This window comes from Schistocerca americana, chromosome 2 (genome assembly GCF_021461395.2).
Source record: "Schistocerca americana isolate TAMUIC-IGC-003095 chromosome 2, iqSchAmer2.1, whole genome shotgun sequence".
Classification (NCBI taxonomy): domain Eukaryota; kingdom Metazoa; phylum Arthropoda; class Insecta; order Orthoptera; family Acrididae; genus Schistocerca; species Schistocerca americana.
In genome coordinates this window covers 532014110-532031252 of record NC_060120.1, presented here as the reverse complement: position 1 = coordinate 532031252, position 17143 = coordinate 532014110, and the positions used below count along the sequence as shown (strand labels likewise).

The 17143-nt window shown below is 39.4% G+C and overlaps 1 protein-coding gene across 2 annotated transcripts in view; it reads left to right on the top strand.

Moving 5' to 3' along the window:
- The window catches only part of LOC124594979 (probable tRNA N6-adenosine threonylcarbamoyltransferase, mitochondrial), a 99128-nt gene that overhangs the window by 46707 nt on the left and 35278 nt on the right, over window positions 1–17143 (top strand). For both annotated transcript variants that reach the window (XM_047133508.1, XM_047133507.1), the window contains exons 3-4: window positions 2276–2400; window positions 8136–8264. In XM_047133508.1, coding sequence (XP_046989464.1) covers window positions 2276–2400; window positions 8136–8264 — 254 coding nt within the window. The remainder of the gene's footprint in view (window positions 1–2275; window positions 2401–8135; window positions 8265–17143) is intronic.

Below are 17143 nucleotides of genomic sequence, written 5' to 3'. Positions count from 1 at the left end.
TTTTCCAAAACATTAAACCACTATTTCTCATATTTTGATGATCTTATGACTAGTAATTGTTGTGGTCTTCAGTCCAGAGACTGGTTTGATGGAGCTCTCCATGCTACTCTACCCTGTGCAAACCTCTTCATCTCAGAGTGCCTGCTGCAACCTACAGCCTTCTGAATCTGCTTAGTGTATTCATCTCTTGGTCTCCCTCTACGATTTTTACCCTCAACACTTCCCTCCAATACTAAATTGGTGGTCCCTTGATGCCTCAGAATGTGTCCTACCAACCGATCCCTTCTTCTAGTCAAGCTGTCCCACAAATTCCTCATCTCCCCAATGCTATTCAATACCTCCTCTTTAGTTACATGATCTACCCATCTAATCTTCAGCATTCTTGTGTAGCACCACATTACACTCCATACAAATACTTTCAGAAACAACTTCGTGACACTTAAATGTATACTTGATGTTAACAAATTCCTCTTCTTCAGAATTGTTTTCCTTGCCGTAGCCAGTCTACATTTTATATCCTCTCTACTTTGACCATCATCAGTTATTTTGCTTCCCAAATAGCAAAACTCATCTACTACTTTAAGTGTCCCATTTTCTAGTCTAATTCCCTCAGTGTCACCTGATTCAAATTACACTGCATTCCATTATCCTCATTTTGCTCTTGTTGGTGTTCATTTATGTCCTCCTTTCAAGACAATGTCCATTCTTTTCAACTACTCTTCCAGGTCCTTTGCTGTCTCGGACAGAATTACACTGTTATCCGCGAACATCAAAGTTTTTATTTCTTCTCCATGGATTTTAATTCCCACTCCAAATTTTTCTTTTGTTTCCGTTACTGCTTGCTCAATATACAGATTGAATAACCCTTCATGCCCCTTGGCTCTTATAATTGCCATCTGGTTTCCTCACAAACTGTAAATAGCCTTTCATTCCCTGTATTTTACCCCTGCGACCTTCAGAATTTGAAAGACAGTATTCCAGTCAACAATGTCAAAAGCTTTCTCTAAGTGTACAGTGCTAGAAATGTAGGTTTGCCTTTCCTTAACCTATGTTCTAAGATAAGTTGTAGGGTCTGTATTGTCTTGTATGTTCCAACATTTCTACGGTCCAAACTGATCTTCCTCGGGGTCGACTTCTACTAGTTTTTCCATTCGTCTGTAAAGAATTCATGTTAGTAGTTTGCAACTGTGACACTTATTAAACTAATAGTTCAGTAATTTTCACACTTGTCAACACTTGCTTCCTTTGGGATTTGAATTATTATATTCTTCTTGAAGTCTGAGGGTATTTCACCTGATGGAAGAGTTGTAGCACGGCTGGATCTCCCAAGACTATCAGCAGTTCTAATGGAATGTTGTTTACTCCTGGGGACTTGTTTTGACGTAGGTCTTTAAGAGGAGTAAAGAGAATCTCGAAGGGATCTCCATGTTGACTACAGAGTTAGATTTTCCTTTGTAGTATGTCACAATTGATTTAATTTGTGTAATTTATTTATCTGATTAATTAATTTAACTGATCAATTAATTTTTAAAATAATTCCTACCTCAACTGCAATGAAAACAGTATCATTTTGTGTGTACTATAGGCTGGATAACTACACTGTGTGTGTTACCGCAGGCTCATATTTTCAGCTCTGCTTAATGGTGCTAACTTTGCACATGCACAAAGCAAGGTGAGAAACATTACAGAAATTAAATGTCTCTCTCTCTCTCTCTCTCTCTCTCTCTCTCTCTCTCTCTCCTCTCTACTGTTCTCATAGTCAGCCACAATTCACTTTACTTGGCCATACTGTTGTTGCATTTATTTGTGCTTATGCTTACTTAAGATCTCTCGTATAGAAAAAATGTGGCAAAGTAGGCTCTATAAAAGATATAGAAATTCTTCTCTGGAAAGGTTAATAAACGAATTTTAAGAGGTGCTACTGAGTGGTAACATTCCCAGAGACTACTATTGTTTAAGCAACTTAAAGAGAGAACTTTAGCACTCTGTACTTTTAAATTGGATTGGTTAATAGGTTCTTTCTTGATATAATTTTTTTTTGGAGGGGGGCGGGGGGGATGGGAGAGGGAAATCAGATTTCTGTGCCATGTGAGATTGTTCCATAGGTATTAGCCCATTTTTGTCTATCTTGGTACAACTAATGGTTTTTAGAAATGAGCTATTAATTTTGATGTTGTAATTACCTTTTTCATATAGTTCTTCAAACTTACGTGAAGTTGACTGAACAATTCTGTTATTATATCCAGATATTCAAATTCTTTCTAACCCTTTCCAGGACTTCCACTTTCACTGGTAGTTGGAATGAATTATGGAAAGGAGTTATGCAGAAAATTTGCTAAGCCATTCATACCAGTGCATCACATGGAAGCTCACACACTCACAATACGCATGATTCAGAAGGTAATTTTCATTGTTTAGCCATCACAGGACATTTTGTCTGTTTTCTGGTAAACCTTCCGGGATGTAAGGTCGTGGTCCATGAAACTCTTCAGCTCCTAACGTTTCGTCCAGAGCTGCGCTGGACATCTTCAGAGGGGTGTTTCTCCTCCGGTGAGTCAAGTAGGCTCTATAAAAGATATAGAAATTCTTCTCTGGAAAGGTTAATAAACGAATTTTAAGAGGTGCTACTGAGTGGTAACATTCCCAGAGACTACTATTGTTTAAGCAACTTAAAGAGAGAACTTTAGCACTCTGTACTTTTAAATTGGATTGGTTAATAGGTTCTTTCTTGATATAATTTTTTTTTGGAGGGGGGCGGTGAAGATGTCCAGCGCAGCTCTGGACGAAACGTTAGGAGCTGAAGAGTTTCATGGACCACGACCTTACATCCCGGAAGGTTTACCAGAAGATATGTCATCCGGTCGTGAAAGCCTTCATATTTTGTCTGTCTCCAGTATTTTTTATATGTTCATGATATCATTTGTAAAGTAACTATGTATAAACAAATAAGACTGTTTAATAACTAGATTAATAATCTCTTTATGGTGTTAAGAAATATTTTCACATGGGCAGTTTGATTAGTACGAGTGATGATCATTTTTTGTTCTGATTATACGAAACATAGTTACTCTAAAAAGTTAACAAGACCACGAAATACAGTAGCTGTAATTAATTTCCCGCTGATATATATGCCATATAATGATCCTGTTGGGAAGTTTCAGTCTATAAGTGAAGTTAGAGAGAGACATTTATGCTTAAGGAACTCTCCAGTGCTCAATATTTATTTTGCATACTAAGTATAGCACAATAATATTGAGATCGATATTGACAGATTTGCACAATATGTTGAAGAAAACTGCTGAGTTTTAAAAATATTGGGTATTGAATAAGTTATGAAACACATTTTTTTTTTCAAAAAGCAAGTTGGTTTTATTTAGGATACCAATACACCAAATTATTTCCCATTCTTTTGGCTACAAAACTCTGTTTTCCAACATAAACTCCGTTTAATCCAGTGACCTTATGCCATCTTACTTGGAGGGCCTCTATGCCCCCATAGTACTACTCTACTACTTGACATCAGAGCCAATGTCATGTTGCACCAATAACCTCATAATCCATGTGCTGTTTCCCGTGGAGTGCACTCTTCATTGAGCCATACAGATGAAAGTCGGAAGGTGCAAGATCCGGGCTGTAGGGTGAACGAGGAAGAACAGTCCAATGAAGTGAGCTCATCTCAGCTACACAGACTTGTGCAAGGCCTTGGATTGTCATGGAGAGGTTCATGCATTTTTAAGGTGCCAGACATGCTGAGGTTGTATCTTCAGTTTTCTGGTGTAGCACAATACACTTAAGAGTTGATCATTGCGCAATGAGGGAGGATATCAAACGTAACAACCCCTTCAGAGTCCCAGGAGACAGTTGCCATGACTTTACCAGATGAGAGGGCAGCTTTGAATTTTCTTTTTGAGGAGAGGCAGTGTGGCGCCTCTCTATCAATTACTGTTTTGTTTCCGGTTCAAAGTGATGAACCCATGTTTCATCACGCTTGCCACAATCAGCCTCATAAAGCATAAGCAATTCTGCACAGCTAGTCCTTCATTGCCCATCATCTGTTACTTGGTGAGGAACCCAGCAGGCACCCACCTTTGAGTACCCCAATTGGTGGATGAGTGTGTCAGCACTACCATCCGAAACATCGGGTTGAGTAGTGAGGTGTTTTATTGTGATTCATTGATCACATCGAAAGGGTGTGTCTGCATGTTTCAACATTGCAGGCGTCACAGCTGTGTGTGGCCGACCAGCAAGCAGGAGATCAGAGAGGTGTGCAGTACATTGTTGCGATGGTGACAGGTTGCCTTGCCCAATGATCACTGTACCTTTGTTCACTGTCAGGTCTCCGTAGACATTCTGCAAGCACTTATCAGTAATGTCCCTGATTGGAACTCACCTCCATTACAGACACCATTTTGAATGCTATGTATAGTGCTGCTACCTATCTGAACTTCATGAAACTATAGAGGCTGAAGTAGGAACAGTCCAGTACATCCTATGACAAATTCCACATTTTTTCAACCGAAATTGGCCGAGAAAAGAAATGTGTTGCATCACTTGTTGAAGCCCCTCATGTGGAGGATGGTATTGTGCAATATACTGCAGCTCTGCTAAAACACCAAATAACCCATTGTCCGCAATAACTGAGGATACTGAAGATCATGCTGTCATGGCAGTAAGCAGAAATGTTTATATTATTTGTAGCAGTTCTAAGAATTACAAATATGATCAGATCAGTTGTCCAGTGAGCACACATGTTTATTTTTCTTGCAACAGTTGTTACAGCTCAAACATAAGTTCATGTAATCTTACAATAAGTAATCAAGGATTAACTGTTTTATTTTATTTGAAACAATTGTTACAGCAGAAAAATACTTAGAAGACAGTATATGTACACATAAATTATACAATTTACTTGTTTAATTTGTTATTGGTTGTTGTGATTTATGAATTTGTACTGCTTTGAATGAGCCCCTTGTTCACTGAAATATTCACTGGAAGCTTTTCAAACTTGTTTACATGTTCTGCTTAATTTCTGCTTTTGTTTAGCAAGGCAACCAGCTCAATCACAGTACAGGCGAGTCCCATTTCGTTGACTGCTGATGTGCTCACCCTGAAGGCTAATTTCTAACTGTTGCTTATTGGGCAATATTATTGTCCTGCTCTTGGCCCCATGCATTGATACAATGTTATCATGCCAATCATAGTTAGTTCTTAAAAATGGAAAATGTTTGAGACCGGAATAGCAAAGACGTGTCAGGGATGCTCTGATGTGAAAGCTGTGGGGGCATTTGGTTGAATTGACAGGGTTTTGACTACCTCTAGTCATGCTTTGAAATGACGAGTATCCCACCCACTATCCTCCTACAGTTGTATTCCGCCACAAACTGAACCTATGCAGTATTGTTGTCCATCCCTAATCCACCCCAGCTCTTAGCTGATTACCTTTATATGTGTTTTCATCTGCTGCTGCTTGGTGAGTCGATTTTTTTATCTGTCCAATTATATTTTCAAAAATTGATCATTTTCATTGATATATTCACTCACAATACTGCTAAATAAAATTTTAAGGCATCTTATATTTGACCAAAACTGTTGTAGAAATTGCATAACATGTTGCATTCCCACACTGAAAGGCTACTCGAACTTTGAATCTTTTTGTATCTTTAGATCAAATTTTGCACAGCTTAATTTTATTCTGTAAGAAACATCGGTGCTAAAGTTCATTCAGATTGGAGACAAATCAGTTGGGGACCCTTGGTCCACTTGTTTGGATCTGGTGTCTACTGGTGGAATATGCAAGGCTAAATCTATTGGCTCTGCTTTTCATGGTCCATTATTTTTTACATCTGCTAAGAATACTGTATAGGGCAATGTCACATGGTCTTAATATGCTGGATTATTGATTTGGAGAACCTCAGTTTGAATAAAAGTGTCCCTACTGTAATTTTGGTATATCCTTCATCTCTAAATGGGTTTTGATGAATGTTGAACTGAGATTTTAGCAATGAAGAAAGGTGTTTGTTTTGTGACATAATCAAACAGATATTAAACATTGGCAAAAGAAGGGAAAATAAAATGCATTTGTCTATTTCCCCTATTAAATCATTATCAAATTTTGGAAATTCCTTTTGGGAAACATTAACTGTTTTGTGATCAACCAGAAATTACACTAAAAGTGCAAGAAAAGCACTTGAACTTACAGAAAACAAAAGTGTTCTTAATGTAATATTATCCTGATGAAGGCATTCAAGCTGTTTTCAGTCTTGCAGTGAGTATGCATAATAGAATTATTATGTAAGTGAGGAACAAAATGTGAAATATTTTCTGCTTTAAAACATGCAGAGTAAAATGACTGAAGAAAGAATAAAGAATGAAACAATTATAAAAGTTAATATTAAATGAAGTAAAGATGATATTAAAAATTGTGCAGATAGAGCACAAGGGAGAGTTAGTTATTGATGTAGTTGAATATGCTAAAGAACTTCATTAACTGTGAATTTTAGAAGATAGTTGTAATAAAATGTATTTTCTGATTGATGCACATTATATTTAATATGTCACTTTCATGCTATATGTTTTGATTGTAAATATTGTGCTTTCTTTAGATTAAAATTGCTACACCAAGAAGATGACATACTACAGAAGCAAAACTTAACCAACAGGAAGAAGATGCTGTGATATGCAAATGATTAGCTTTTCAGAGCATTCACATGCCAGTGGCGACACCTACAACGTGCTGAAGTGAGGAAAGTGTCTAACAGATTTCTCATACACAAACAGCAGTTGACTGGTGTTGCCTGGTGAAACATCGTTGTGATGCCTCGTGTAAGGAGGAGAAATGCGTACCAACACGTTTCCGACTTTGATAAAGGTCGGATTGTAGCCTATAGCGATTGTGGTTTATTGTATCACGACATTGCTGCTCACGTTGGTTGAGATCCAATGACTATTAGCAGAATATGGAATTGGTGGGTTCAGGAGGGTAATACGGAACTCCGTGCTGGATCCCAACGGCCTCGTATCACTAGCAGTCGAGATGACAGGCATCTTATCCACATGGCTGTAATGGATCGTGCAGCCACGTCTCGATCCCTGAGTCAACAGATGGGGACGTTTGCAAGACAACAACCATCTGCACGAACAGTTTGATGACGTTTGCAGCAGCATGGACTATCAGCTCGGAGACCGTGGCTGTGGTTACCCTCGACACTGCACCACAGACAGGAGCGAATGCGATGGTGTATTCAATGACGAACCTGGTTGCATAAATGGCAAAACATAATTTTTTCTGATGAATCCGGGTTCTGTTTACAGCATCATGATGGTCACATCCGTGTTTGGCGACATCACAGTGAACGCACATTGGCAGCATGTATTCGTCATTGCCATACTGGCCTATCACCCGGCGTGATGGTATGGGGTGCCATTGGTTACACGTCTCATTCACCTCTTGTTCGCATTGACGGCACTTTGAACAGTGGACGTTACATTTCAGATGTGTTACAACCCGTGGCTCTACCCTTCATTTGATCCCTGCGAAACCCTACATTTCAGCAGGATAATGCAGGACTGCATGTTGCAGGTCCTGTACGGGCCTTTCTGGATACAGAAAATGTTCAACTGCTGCCCTGACCAGCACATTCTCCGGATCTCTCACCAATTGAAAACGTCTGATCAATGGTGGCCGAGCAACTGCCTCATCACGAAACTCCAGTCGCTGCTGCATGGGCAGCTGTACCTGTACACGCCATCCAAGCTCTGTTTGACTTAATGCCCAGGCGTATCAAGGCCGTTATTGCCATCAGAGGTGGTTGTTTTGGGTACTGATTTCTCAAGATCTATGCACCCAAATTGCGTGAAAATGTAATTACTTGTCAGTTGTAGTATAATATATTTGTCCAATGAATACCTGTTCATCATCTGCATTTCTTCTTGGTGTAGCAATTTTAATGGCCAGTAGTGTATTAATAACAGTCAGATTAAACACAATATTCTTTATTATACTGTCATAAATAGAGGAAGAACACTACTACTACTACTACTACTACTACGACTACTATTTAATGTTGTTTGGATGCATCTGTTTTTGAGAATGTTGTGAGTTAACATATAGTAACATCTTGGTATTTTCTCTGCAGGTTGATTTTCCCTTTTTAGTCCTTTTGATATCAGGTGGACATTGCTTGCTTGCAATTGCTCAGGCTGTTGACAAATATTTATTGCTGGGACACAGTATAGACGATGCACCAGGTGAAGCATTGGACAAAGTAAGTCTTGGGATTTTATTACCAGGTTGGTTGCACGGCTGTGAATATTACGTCAGTAATGGCCAGTGTTAAAATGTGGTGGCATGTCAGCAGGAAAATGATTAAGCAACAAATAAGAAGGAATAGCATAATTTATTTTAAAACATCCAAATTAAAATTAGAAGCTTTTCGAATGTGGTGGTACCGGAAAATGCTGGATTAGATGGTAGCCCGAGTACCTAATGAAGAGGTACTGCAAGTTGAGGGGGAAGGAACTTTTGATACAACTGGACTAAACCAAGGGGTATGTTGATTGGGCATATGATAAGGCATCAAGAAATAATTAACTCAGTTACTGGGGGAAATGTGGGGGGCAAAGATTCTAAAGGGGGGGCCGAGGCTGTAGTACCCTAAATTGGTTCAGTGACAATATTATGAAAAGGATAGATTGCTAGTCACCATACAGCAGAGATTTTCCATTGTCTTAGTTGGTTTGAGTGGGATGCAGATTGTGGTGGTAATACAGAGGTGAAGAGACTTGAATAGTCTACCGTGGAGGGGACTGATGACCTCAGATGTTAAGTCTCATAGTGCTCAGAGCCATTTAGTCTACTGTGGAGAGCTGCATCAAACCAGTGCCGCTGCCGCTGCCGCTGCCGTTGTCGCCACCACCACCACCACCACCAACAACAACAACAACAACAATAATGACAAAACAACAACAACAACAGTTGAATCATTGCTGCAAGTTTTCATTTTAGTTTATTCACTGTTTTGAAAATGTTTGAATGTTTCTGAACAGTACTCAGGTATCATTTAATGTACGTTAGGTGCTGGCTGTGATGTCATGGTGTAATCTAGGTGTTTAGACAGAGAATTCTGTTAGCTGTAGACTGACATCTTTATGAAATGGTATGATGTAAGGCAATATTTTTTGGAGAGGGAGGGGTGGCAGATGTTCCATAACATCACAATTCTTCCAGTAGAATCTGTAACACAAATGTTATAACTTCAAGTTGAACAAGTATATTTCAAGGAAGAAGCAATACATGAAAGTCACAGATCAAGTAAACAGAGTAAGACGTGTGTACACTTTAACAGTCAAATCACAACCGAGTCCAAGTCTAGCGGCCGCTGGCTGGCTGGCCGCTTAGGTGGCGCTGCTGCTGCATGGCTGGCAGACAGCGTTGCATGTAGATGATGTGCGTAACTGCGCGGCGGCACTTTGAAAGATTGGCGAGTCACAACAACAAATATTGTTGTTAATTATTTGATTACGTACGTACATATCAGTGATCATGGATCCAGAAGATCATGTACCAACCTTACAGTGTTTCTCCACAGATGGTAATCTTGTGCACTTTGGATCCAGTTCTCATGGATACTCGGCTGCAGAAGGTCTTTCTGCAGTTCATCCTCCCATCACTTCCTTGGTCTTCCAACCAAACCATCAGGTTTTCTCATAAGCACAGCTTTGGTCTGGCAAGTGTCTGGACTGCTGGCAATATGCCTAGCCAGGATTATTCTCCACACTTTCATTTCCTGGACGATGTTCATTTGTTTCATCAGGTCATGCAGTTCTCAGTTCTTTCTATGTCTCCAGTTGTTCTCTTTGCAGATTGCTCTAAAGATCTTTCTCAGGACTTTCCATTCAAAGATCAACAGGTTCTCTCTATACTTTTTGTGGTGCTTAAGGCGTCAACGACTCTCATACTATCACTGTATTACAGGCTCTTAATTCTGTTCTTAACTGACAGATTTTTTGATGAAATGATCTGTTTTAGACCTATTGACAATACATTGATTAATTTCTTGTTATTATGCCTTTTGTATTAGGTGCCAAGGCATTTAGAATTTTCCGCTCTGGTTGTGTTCCATATTCCTTACTATGGCTGGGCATTATTGAAGGCTTTTATGAGGACTTCTATCATTTCAGTCTTCTTTGCATTAATTCTCAGTCCAATGTTACTGGTTTTCTTTGCTAAGTCCCCTAAGATTTCTACCATCTCATCCTCTGAATCCATTATGGCTGCAATGTCATTTGCATATTGTAATAATTGTGGTTTTCCATTAAGTTTCAATCATTTGCATTCTCATTTCATTTCCTGGATTACTTCCACCAGGATAAACTTGGAAAGCAGTGGTGACTGACATCACCTCATCTCACATGAGTTCTGATGCTGAACTTTTTGGATAGCTCCCCCTGGCATTTCACCATGTACTTTGCCTCTGCAGTATACACCTTCACCAAGTTAATTAACTTTCTTGGTATGCAAAGCTCCCTCTGCGTGTTGCACATACTTAATCTGTTCATAGAAGTCTTTGAGAAATCTGCAGATGTTATTAGGAACCTATGGTTGAGTTCCCAGCACTTCTCCCAGATTTATACCACAGTGAAAATTTGACTCACAGTTGCTCTTATGATTACACATTTAAAATTGGATAAAGGTGAATAAAAGCTCAGAGAATTTTAGATTCATATTGCTCACACCATATCCAGGTAGTGAAACAGATAGAATTGAAATCTTGGAAGTGAACAGAATAATTAATTATCATTCAGCTGTGTTGGGTTTGGTGGCAAATTGTATGCCTCTAAACTGTAAAGGTTGTGGAATTGAAACTTGGTCAGATCATGGAATTTTTCACTCTGCCTTTAATCTAGCCTTCAGCTCTGAGTGATGGAAAGATTCACCAGGAATTGGCACCTGGTTCAGATTTCATGTCAAACATGAGGTCCCCTTCTTCTGATAGTATTACTGCGGTGTGTTAGGGACATGCAAGTTGCTTAAGTGGTATCCAGTTGAATGACTTGCACTATGCTATTGAGCTACAAAGAACTATTATTATTATTATTATTATTATTGTGAACTGGTAGCTACAATGCCCTTCTTTAACAATGAAAACATCAACAAAGCACACTTTACATGACGTTTCCTTATCGTATATATGAAAAATAATGAACAAATATACAATTTTTTTTCTTTTCTTTCATCGGTATTCTGACTGGTTGCATGTGGCTCACCATGAATACCTGTCCTTTGCTAACCTCTTCGTCTCAGAGTAGCACAGAGCATCCAGCATTGTCAATTATTTCTTGGATGTATTTCACTCTCTGTTCTCAACTAAAGCCTTTACCCACTACAGCTCCCTCTCATACTATGGAAATTATTCTTTGATATCTTAATATATATCCTACCATCCTGCCCCTTCTTCTTGTTAATATTTTCCACATGTTACTCTACTCACTTATTCTGTGGTAAACTTCTCCATTTCATATCTTATCAGTCCAACTAAATTTTCTACATCCTTCTATACCACTACATCTCAAATACTTTGATTCTCTTCTTTTCATTTTCCCACAGTCCACGATTCACTAACCTGCAGTGATGTGCTCCAGACATTCATTCTGAGAAATTTCTTCCTCCTCTTAAGATCCTCGGTCTTGGTGTTAAGTTCTCAATATTCTGATTTCTGCTACTCCTCACTACTTTTGTCTTTCTTCAGTTTACTCTCAGTCCTTAGTGTGTGCTCATTAGATTGTTCATTCCATTTAACAGATCTTGCAGTTCTTCCTGCACTTTCACTGAAGATAACAGTTTCATCAGTGGATCTTATTTTTGGCATCCTTTTGCCCCAAATTTTCATCCCACTGCTGAACCTTTCTTTAATTTCTGTCATAGCTTTTTTGATGTATAGATGAAACAGTATGGGCTAAGGAGTACATCCCCGTCTAACTACATCCTTTCTAATCTGAGCACTTCTTTCTTGTCTTCATTCATCATTTTCACTATCAGTTCATTTACATTGCTAAGACTCTCTGTTGTGAACTACAACTCATCCCAGAGAGGGGAACATAAATGTACTGTTGGATTTTATCTGAAGCTTGTCAGCTTTGTCTAAGGGCAATTGTACACCACTGTAAAATAGTACTTTTTTTTATGCTCTCAAGTTTATAATCTCCTAATAGACCTGCTAGCTGTGTTCTAATTAAATTTATGTAGCTGGAGCGGATTTTACAAATGAAACTAGGTGACACAATGCGCATGTTTAAATTGTTCTTTTTTATTTAACAGCAACAGCTTATTCATGGCGTTAAGTGTCTCAACCACTTCAACAGGGGCTAGTTTACCAATTACAATTTGCAAGAAAGTGTTCCAAATGTCCTTGAGTTTGACCACTCTTCCCAACACAATTTTACTGCTCAGATATAATGCTACTGGCATAAGTATTTCAAGCTGCGATAACCCGCTGAATGCTCTGAGCTCTTGCAATTCAACCTCATGGAAATCTTTTAAATCAAAGTGTACTATCAAGAAAAAGCTAAGTGTGGAAATTATTCAGTTCAGCTCATTCTAAGACTGATAGATATTGTCCCTTTCCAGTCCATGATGCAAGACCCCTGATACATGAGTCACCACTCCTGCCAGAACCAAAATGTCTTGACTCTTTTCAGTCACTGACAGAAGTTTTCAATACACTGATTCAAGAACCACAGCTCTTTCTGAAATGAATGTGTCTGGACTCTCTCTAGTCCCCAACCGAAATCCTCAATTCACAGGAATGGAAACGTCATGACTCTTTCGAACCTCTGACCAACTTCTTCACAACCCACATTAATTCCTAGCTTAACTCTTTATATCCTCTCTAACTTCTTCAGCACCTCTTTCTATTGACTGACTGCCTCTGTCCCTCTCCCACCACATCATTTCGTTGTAGTGCCATGAAACAAGATACAGTTTCATGTAAATGTGATGTAGATGTAGATGTAGATAAATGTGAGCCAAGTCGCCTACCTTAACAACTAATGAAACAAAAGTTATATCGTAAATCACATTTAACTGCCAGTTTTGGTGATGCCAAACACTATATATTTACTAGGTCTAACCATCGATATCAATATAAGACTATTCAAGCTTTCCTGGTGGATATGTTGTAAATAGTCTTCACGGGTTTGCCGCTGGATCACGTTGTGCAAATTCCACAATATTTCCTGGGAGCAACTGTCCGACATCTTCAGGTAGTTCAACCTTTCTGGCGGCTAGGTACGGCTGACAGTATCTGCACATCAATGCCCTGTTTCTAGAACACGTGCTCGAAGAATGTGCAGGCAGGGAAATCGCACATGTGCAAATGCCATATTCAAATACCCTCTGCCAAAAGTCACAGAGTGGCTCTCCTGCACGTGTGCTATACACTGCGTTTACTAACGGTGTGGCCAGACGTTACTCACCAAAGATCGTACTATCTCATCTGAGATGTGAATAGTGGAATAGAGCAGGCTGTTTTGAAACCTCCTAAGGATGCCGCAGAAGAGATTAGGTGCAACACATGCCACATCTTGACTGAAGCTTCACCTAAGAGGTCCAGCTTTAACATCACCTCAGCTGAAAGAAATGCTCTGTGAGAATTGAGAGAAGACCAAGACACTGTCATCTTACCTGCTGACAAAGGAAATGCTACTGTGATTCTCCCACGCACAGAATATGACAGCAAGATATACAAACTGCTCTACGATCCTGCATACAGTAAATTAAAAATTGATCCAACGGGTAGGATCTAGAGAAAGACTTTGGAATTCATCAGGAAGAGCTCGATTCCAGTGCAAGTTGCTAAGGGTTTGTGCCAACAGGCTACAGTTCCTCCTAGACTCTACGGTCTACCCAAGATTCAAAAGAATGGGGTGCCTCTCTGTCCTACTGTAAGTAGGTGTACAACTTTGCTTCCACCATTTTTTCTCAAACATTTGAGGCTTTAATGAAACAAATTGGTTACATGTGTATCATTCAAAGTATTTTCCATCACTGGTCACTACTTTCTCCCATCTTTCAGGCAGTTTATGAATCCCGTGTCAAAACTATTGTTCATCTTTGGAAGCGATCCATGAATCGATCCAATTTGTGGCTTCTTCATGAGATTGGAAGTATTGATCAGCCAGACCATGGCCATTTGTCTTTTAATGCTCTGCTCAAACGCATTAATTGCATTTGATAACGAGCATCTGTGATTGTTTCACTTGGTTTTAACACCTCATAGTACATGACGCTGAGCTAGTCCCACCAAATGCAGAGCATGATCTTGCAGCTGTGAATATTTGGTTTGGCGGTCGACATGGAAGCATGGCCAGGATATCCCCATGTTGTTGTTGTTGTTGTGGTCTTCAGTCCTGAGACTGGTTTGATGCAGCTCTCCATGCTACTCTATCCTGTGCAAGCTCCTTCATCTCCCAGTACCTACTGCAGCCTACATCCTTCTGAATCTGCTTAGTGTATACATCTCTTGGTCTCCCTCTACGATTTTTACCCTCCACACTGCCCTCCAATGCTAAATTGGTGATCCCTGATGCCTCAGAACATGTCCTACCAACCGGTCCCTTCTTCTAGTCAAGTTGTGCCACAAACTTCTCTTCTCCCCAATCCTATTCAATACCTCTTCACATTAGTTACGCGATCTACCCACCTAATCTTCAACATTCTTCTGTAGCACCACATTTCAAAAGCTTCTATTCTCTTCTTGTCCAAACTATTTATCGTCCATGTTTCACTTCCATACATGGCTACACTCCATACAAATACTTTCAGAAACGACTTCCTGACACTTAAATCTATATTCGATGTTAACAAATTTCTCTTCTTCAGAAATGGTTTCCTTGCCATTGCCAGTCTACATTTTATATCCTCTCTACTTCGACCATCATCAGTTATTTTGCTCCCCAAATAGCAAAACTCCTTTACTACTTCAAGTGTCTCATTTCCTAATCTAATTCCCTCAGCATCACCCGACTTAATTGGACTACATTCCATTATCCTCATTTTGCTTTTGTCGATGTTCATCTTATATCCTCCTTTCAAGACACTGTCCATTCCGTTCAACAACTCTTCCAAGTCCTTTGCCGTCTATGACAGAATTACAATGTCATCGGCGAACCTCAAAGTTTTTATTTCTTCTCCCTGGATTTTAATACCTACTCCAAATTTTTCTTTTGTTTCCTTTACTGCTTGCTCAATATACAGATTGAATAACATCGGGGAGAGGCTACAACCCTCTCTCACTCCCTTCCCAACCACTGCTTCCCCTTCATGCCCCTCAACTCTTATAACTGCCATCTGGTTTCTGTACAAATTGTAAATAGCCTTTTGCTCCCTGTATTTTACCCCTGCCACCTTTAAAATTTGAAAGAGAGTATTCCAGTCAACATTGTCAAAAGCTTTCTCTAAGTCTACAAATGCTAGAAACGTAGGTTTGCCTTTCCTTAATCTTTCTTCTAAGATAAGTCGTAGGGTCAGTATTGCCTCACGTGTTCCAACATTTCTACGGAATCCAAACTGATCTTCTCCAACGTCGGCTTCTACAAGTTTTTCCATTCGTCTGTAAAGAATTCGTGTTAGTATTTTGCAGCTGTGACTTATTAAACTGATAGTTCGGTAATTTTCACATCTGTCAACACCTGCTTTCTTTGGAATTGGAATTATTATATTCTTCTTGAAGTCTGAGGGTATTTTGCCTGTCTCATACATCTTGCTCACCAGATGGTAGAGTTTTGTCAGGCCTGGCTCTCCCAAGGTCGTCAATAGTTCTAATGGAATGTTATCTACTCCCGGGGCCTTGTTTCGACTCAGGTCTTTCAGTGCTCTGTCAAACTCTTCACGCAGTATCGTATCTCCCATTTCATCTTCATCTACATCCTCTTCCATTTCCATAATATTGTCCTCAAGTACATTGCCCTTGTATAGACCCTCTATATACTCCTTCCACCTTTCTGCTTTCCCTTCTTTGCTTAGAACTGGGTTTCCATCTGAGCTCTTGATATTCATACAAGTGGCTCTCTTTTCTCCAAAGGTCTCTGTAATTTTCCTGTAGGCAGTATCTATCTTACCCCTAGTGAGATAAGCCTCTACATCCTTACATTTGTCCTCTAGCCATACCTGCTTAGCCATTTTGCACTTCCTGTCGAACTCATTTTTGAGACGTTTGTATTCCTTTTTGCCTCCTTCATTTACTGCATTTTTATATTTTCTCCTTTCATCAATTAAATTCAATATTTCTTCTGTTACCCAAGGATTTCTACTAGCCCTCGTCTTTTTACCTACTTGTTCCTCTGCTGCCTTCACTACTTCATCCCTCAGAGCTACCCATTCTTCTTCTACTGTATTTCTTTGCCCCATTCCTGTCAATTGTTCCCTTATGCTCTCCCTGAAACTCTGTACAACCTCTGGTTTAGTCAGTTTATCCAGGTCCCATCTCCTTAAATTCCCACCTTTTTGCAGTTTCTTCAGTTTTAATCTACAGTTCATAACCAATAGATTGTGGTCAGAGTCCAGATCTGCCCCTGGAAATGTCTTACAATTTAAAACCTGGTTCCTAAATCTCTGTCTTACCATTATATAATGTATCTGATACCTTTTAGTATCTCCAGGGTTCTTCCATGTATACAACCTTCTTTTATGATTCTTGAACCAAGTGTTAGGTATGATTAGGGTATGCTCTGTGCAAAATTCTACCAGATGGCTTCCTCTTTCATTTCTTACCCCCAATCCATATTCACCTACTGTGTTTCCTTCTCTCCCTTTTCCTACGCGCGAATTCCAGTCACCCATGACTATTAAATTTTCGTCTCCCTTCACTACCTGAATAATTTCTTTTATCTCATCATACATTTCTTCAATTTCTTCGTCATCTGCAGAGCTAGTTGGCATATAAACTTGTACTACTGTAGTAGGCATGGGCTTCGTGTCTATCTTGCCCACAATAATACGTTCACTATGCTGTTTGTAGTAGCTTACCCGCACTCCTATATTTTTATTCATTATTAAACCTACTCCTGCATTACCCCTATTTGATTTTGTATTTATAACCCTGTATTCACCTGACCAGAAGTCTTGTTCCTCCTGCCACCGAACTTC